The following is a 6,000-nucleotide window of genomic DNA, read 5'->3' as shown; positions in this document are numbered from 1 at the left end:
ATATATATATATATATATATATATATATATATATATATATATATATACCACATCTTCTTTATCCATTTGTCTGTCGATGGACATCTTGGCTCTTTCCACAGTTTGGCGCTCTATATCTCCATTTTAAAATAATATGAGAAAAAGAAAGCAAGTGACTAATATTAGATAAGTAGGCACAATCATTCATAGCTTTATTTGTGGTAGCCAAAAACTGGAAATAACCAAAATGTCTGAGTATATGAATGGTCAAGGAAACTGTGGTTCCATCCAAAGCATGGAATAATACTGAGCAATAAAAAGGAATGAACTATTGATAGAAGCATGCATCTTCAGGGCATTATGCTGACTGAAAAAAGCCAATCTCAAAATGTCAAAATTTGATTCCATTTTATAACATTCTCAAATGACAAAATTACAGATATAGAAACAAATTAGTAGTTGCCAGGGGTTGGGGTGGGAAGATGAGAGGTATGAGTGTCACTACAAAGGCAGGGAGGTCTTTGTGCTGTTGGAATGGTTCTGTATCTTGATTGTGGTTGTGGTCACACAAATCTACATATGTGATAAGGTGGCATAAAACTATGCACATATATTGTACCAATGTCAATTTCCTGGGTTTAATATTATACCGTATAAGTATACTGTATAATTATTTCAAAATTCAAAATAAAACCAAAGAACTTTTATAAATAGTTATCTAGAAATTTCTTCACAGATGTTGATAGACCAAGCTGCTTTTAATTTATTATTTGAACAAGAAACAGAAAAAATAGTACTGAGTCTAAGTTAAAAGAATTATTGGAAAGGGGCACTTGGGTGGCTCAGTCATTAAGCGTCTGCCTTCGGCTCAGGTCATGATCCCAGGGTCCTGGGATTGAGCCCCGCATCGGGCTCCCTGCTCAGCGGGAGGCCCGCTTCTCCCTCTCCCACTCCCCCTGCTTGTGATCCTGTTCTTGCTATCTCTCTCTCTATCAAATAAATAAAAATAAGATCTTAAAAAAAAAAAGAACTATTGGTAAGAAAAAGATTGTATCAATTTGATACTTAAATTTATTTAAACTCATATCAACATGAATAAGTAGTTTATGCTGTTTGTATCTTTTAAATTCAGTATTCAGTTTTCTTCAATAAAATATACACTTGTTATTTTATAGAAGGAGTTACTGAAATTAAAATTGTCAACACAAGATGGCACTAAATAAAAGAAAAAAACTTGGTTTTTAAAACTTGTAAGCTTTGCTACATACGGTTAAGACAAAGCTAAACAAAATATTTATCGAGTGAATCATTTAACTGTGCAGTTAGTGAAGTCCCAAATTTACATGAAAACCGAATGGTGTTCAGCTTCAATAATTTAGTTTTAATAACTGGTCCTGTCTTTACTAATCAGAACATTTAAGCATTACCGCATTTTCCAATCATGACTTAAATCTTCAAAGAGGTGCCCAAGAAAAGAACTCTTGTGAATTCGAGTCAGAAGCACCAGCCACAGTGAGACGTTAGCCTTCTCTCTTACTTCCAGTTTTCCAAACTGACGAATAGCTTTGAGAAACTGAGACTGCACCAGATGAAACAAAGTAAAGTTCGGCGAAAGGAGTTACCACACCTCAAAGAAGAAACACCCTTTGAAATGAGCAATTTGAACCAGAAATTAGAGGTGAGCCATCTGTACTTTCTTAGTGTCTTTCATGTGTGGTCAGGGTTGATTTCTGCAGCTGTGGTGGACTGGCTGTCTCCGCTGCGCACCATGGCACGCACAGCTGTGGTAACAAACACCATTACAAATCAGCTTCTCATTCACTGTATTTTCTTACTGCACCTTCCCTTTAGGCACTTAGCGAATTAAAACATCACTTTGATTTATGCATCTTTTATACAGATCAGCATTTTGGAGAGCCAAAAAAAAAAAATAGAGTTCAAAGAAACTGCAGATGTTGAGTGAAATTGAAGGACATCCCTGGGGTCCGTTAAATTGAGTATCTAATAAATCTTTTAATGGCTATTTAACTATTAGGTACTTAAATCCCAACGAAGCCTCATAACAGTTTTTGGAACAGGGCTTGGCGTTTCAGGGTTTTTTTCTTAAAGAGATAGTGCCACTCCAAGAGAGCCACCATATATCACCCAGAGCTTCTGAGATCTGTGTCCCTAAAAAGGCTTACTATTCACGGATGCACTTATTTTTATCCCTTAACTTCCCAACCTTGGAAAAAACAAACCTGCTATTTTTCGTCCCAGTGCTCTTGAGCACTCCTGGTAGAAGTCATGTAACAGCAGATAGATTCTACTATAAATTTCTGTTCTCTAACCTGAGCCCAGTTACTAGGACTTCCATTATTCATTAATTGACCTCAAGTTAGCCCACTCCATTCCTTCTTTTGTTCTCAAGCCCTAAATCCCAGCATCCCTCTCACCATCCCCAGCCAATGAGTTCCCTTTCTTCTTTTTAAGATTTTTTATTTATTTTTTGACAGAGGAAGAAACAGCAAGAGAGAGAACAAAAGCAGGGGGAGTGGGAGAGGGAGAAGCAGGCTTCCCGCTGAGCAGGGAGCCCCATGCGGGGCTCGATCCCAGTACCCTGGGATCACGACCCGAGCCGAAGGCACATGCCCAACAACTGAGCCACCCAGGTGCCCCAAGTTCCCTTTCTTCTACTTCTCCGACAGATAATGGTTGGCCTCTCCCAGTCACCCAGGTAGATACTTAGGAATCTTTGATCAATTCCTTTCTCTTACTCCTCATATTCCAGCCCAGATTTGCCCCTTTCCCTGGTGTCCTGCCTCTTATCTCCTTCCTCCTATCTAATTGTCGTTGCCCCATTTGATTTTCATCATTTTACTCTTCAATTCACAGACCTTCTCAAACTTTCCCTCCAAAATATCTTTAAAAGAAGAAAGAAAATCTAGGATCATAGTCCTAAAACCAGCCTGTTGCAAGAACTTTGCTGGAAGGCTTGGGTTTTAGCTTTTAAATTCCTGTATTCTACTGAATAATATGTTGGTTTTTTTTTAAATACAAAATTACTACTGCTTAGTAAAATTGACTCTACAGGAAAATGCACCATGTGTAACCACCTGGCTCTTATGATGGTGTGACCAGACTGGCTTCAGAAATATCCTGGTCTCATAGAAGATGCCCAAAGATGTGCACTGTAATGTATATGCTTTCACTGAAAATGCAGAGATCAAGTCACCGATTAGCCTTTTGATTGACTTCTCATGGGGTTTTATGGGACAACCACAGTCATGTAAATTGTACAGCCAAAAAAAAAAAAGTCCTGAAAATAATATTAAATACTTTTTGTGAACACTTTTATATTTAGGGAATGAAATATTTACATAAAATAGATTTCATGAATTTATAGATGAAATTAGTAGCAAAATATGAGCTGGGGCACCTGGGTGGTTCAGTCGATTAAGCGTCCGATTCTTGATTTCGGCTCAGGTCATGATATCAGGGTCATGAGATCGAGCCCCATGTCAGGCTCCATGCTAGGCATGGAGGCTGCTTGAGATTCTCTCTCCCTCTGCCTCTGCCCTGCCCCTCCTCTCCTGCTTATGCTCTATCTCTCTCTAAGACAAAAACAAAAACAAAAAACAAAAAAATCTCTATGGATATAGATATATATAACCTGATAGGTTTGTACTTATATAATAATTTTTAAGCACATTGTGTAGGTAGTGTAAACTGTATAATTATGGAGACACTTCATGTACCTGTTTTTACTTAGAGCCATATGAAAAATTAATGTGTAAGAGATGGGCTGTCCCAGTTTTAGTCTACATCTAAGCATGTTTTTCCTTTGGGACAAATGTTTATTCATTGGTATAGTAATAGAGAAGTGCGAAATATCATGTTGATGTGGAAGAACATGACAGTTTATAATTTAAAACACTTCCTGACTCATTTATTTGCCTTGTGACCTACAGGCAAGTTGTTAGTCTCACAGAGATTTCATTTTTCACCAATAAATGGGGTTAAAATACCTTATAGGTGACATTGTGGTTATGGGAGAAAAAATACACATATGTATACATTTAGATGCACACTAAAACATTTACGGGTGAGAATACATGAGGTCTGGAAGTTGCCTTAAATTAGTCCAACAAAGAAAGGGTTGCGAGAGAGGCGGAATGGAGATGGTTAGGTTGATGGTGGTCAGACTGGGCGAAGGGTACACAGGAGTTTTTTAAATCTCTACTTTTATGTAAGTGTGAAATGTTCATACTAAAAAGTTAAAGCCATCTTACAGGTGGAGGTTTGTAGAGTCCCTGACATAGAACCATCACTAAAGAAAAGTTAGTTCCATCTTCCAGTATTTAGTAAAGGGATTAAAAAACGTATGTAGCAATGGACTTCCCCTAGAAACTCTAATCTTAATGACCCTGACCCACTCTCAACCTTGAAGACCCAGAAAACCTTTTCCAGCCATGGAGAACTTACTCTGGAGGTTTAGGCAAGTCTACAGACTCTCTGGAACCTGGCGGGGGACAAACTTGTCTCTACAAAAATCCTCCTAAAGGTCCCTAGGTCTCTGTATGGTCCCATAACTACGGGATATATTGTGCGGGCTTGAAACCAGTCTTGAAACCAATACATCTGTAAGATCAAGAAAGCCAGGACTGTTGTGAGCATTGCTGATATGTCTGTGACCCATATTTCTAGCCTGCTTGGCCTCATTCTTGACCTCATTTCTACCTGTTGTAGAATTTGTAAAGAATTGAGGTTACTGCCCCTGCCTCCTCTTAAAGCATGCTGGGAAATACTTATTTTCAAGATTGAGATTGCTGGGTGGGTGTTGCTAAATATTAGTATTAACTGAAAGATGTGAACCATGTAAGTCAACCTTGCCCATATTTTGAATTCTGACTCCAAAGACTCCCTCCAAAATTAAAAGTAAACAGGAATTTTTTAAATCTGCATTGTACTAATTTGAAATATTAGCTATTTTGTACAAGAGCCTAGTTTTGTAAATTTGTCACTATTATTGAAGACCCTGTTTTCGTGTACCTAATTTTAAATTGTTGAATGTCAGAATCAAGTCAATAACTTTATATGAACTGTTTCCATTTATCTTAATAAATATGGTCTATTTATCATAAGGTATTATCATATATTTAAAAGGGGCCTAGCCACATTTTTCCAACCTTATGACCACCACTCAATTTCAGGTCATCTTTAATTACTGTAAGGGGCCTCCTTAATTTATAGCCTTCCTTGAATGATTAATTCCCAAAACCATATGCTTTCCTTGTGCTAAGTTGTGAACATTCATGTTCTACAAATATACTACTTTGAACAAAAACTTGTAGAACCGAGTATGTTGTATCAAGCTCATTCCACCACTTCTTCCCCAGGGTAGCTCTGCTGGTATCCTAAATTAGGCCTAAATTAGATGGTTGTTCTGTTCCCCAGAATGAGTTGATTTTGGCTTTACCTTGGACAGTAGCTTTGAAAACCACAAGGGGACAAAGTCACCAAATCAGTCAAAGCCTTATCCCATAAAAACAAACAAACAAAATTAAGGATATAGGTTTGGTGACAAGAATCAGAAGCTGTTATCTAGTAATAAATCCAAGATGAGTGATTTAATATTTATTTTGTTTTCCAAATGGGGAAAGAATGAATGTAGTTGTTTAGAGTGAAGATGTACAAATGAAAGAAGCCTTAGTCATTGTGTTTTTAAGTGAATAATTTTCTTCAATTTATGTTTGTCCCTCCACTTTTTTAAAAGGAATTTAGAGCAAAGTCAAGAGAATGGGACAAGCAAGAGATACTATATCAGACTCATCTGGTTTCTTTAGATGCTCAACAAAAATTATTATCTGAGAAGTGTAATCAATTTCAGGTACATTACCTAATACTATCCTCTTAGAAAAAATCAGAGGTTAACTATTACTATCTTTATAATCAATCTTATTGCAGATGGAAATGCCAACCAAGGGAAAATAACCAGAGTAGGTCTAACACTGGGTAAAGTTGCAAGTGCATGAAAATTTG

General features: G+C 37.2%; 1 protein-coding gene across 5 annotated transcripts in view; it reads left to right on the top strand.

Annotated features, from left to right (window-relative positions):
* DEUP1 (deuterosome assembly protein 1) overlaps positions 1-6,000 on the top strand; it is a 106,501-nt gene that overhangs the window by 52,485 nt on the left and 48,016 nt on the right. For 2 of the 5 annotated variants that reach the window (XM_035009390.1, XM_035009391.1), the window contains exons 5-6: positions 1,523-1,657; positions 5,735-5,848. The exons of 1 other annotated variant lie outside the window; for it this stretch is intronic. In XM_035009390.1, coding sequence (XP_034865281.1) covers positions 1,523-1,657; positions 5,735-5,848 — 249 coding nt within the window. The remainder of the gene's footprint in view (positions 1-1,522; positions 1,658-5,734; positions 5,849-6,000) is intronic. 2 more of the 5 variants (XM_035009392.1, XM_035009394.1) reach the window with 1 other exon arrangement.

This window comes from Mirounga leonina, unplaced genomic scaffold (assembly GCF_011800145.1).
Source record: "Mirounga leonina isolate KUSES-001 unplaced genomic scaffold, KU_Mleo_1.0 Mir_153, whole genome shotgun sequence".
In the NCBI taxonomy this organism is placed as follows: domain Eukaryota; kingdom Metazoa; phylum Chordata; class Mammalia; order Carnivora; family Phocidae; genus Mirounga; species Mirounga leonina.
This window is presented reverse-complemented; position numbering and strand designations above follow the sequence as displayed.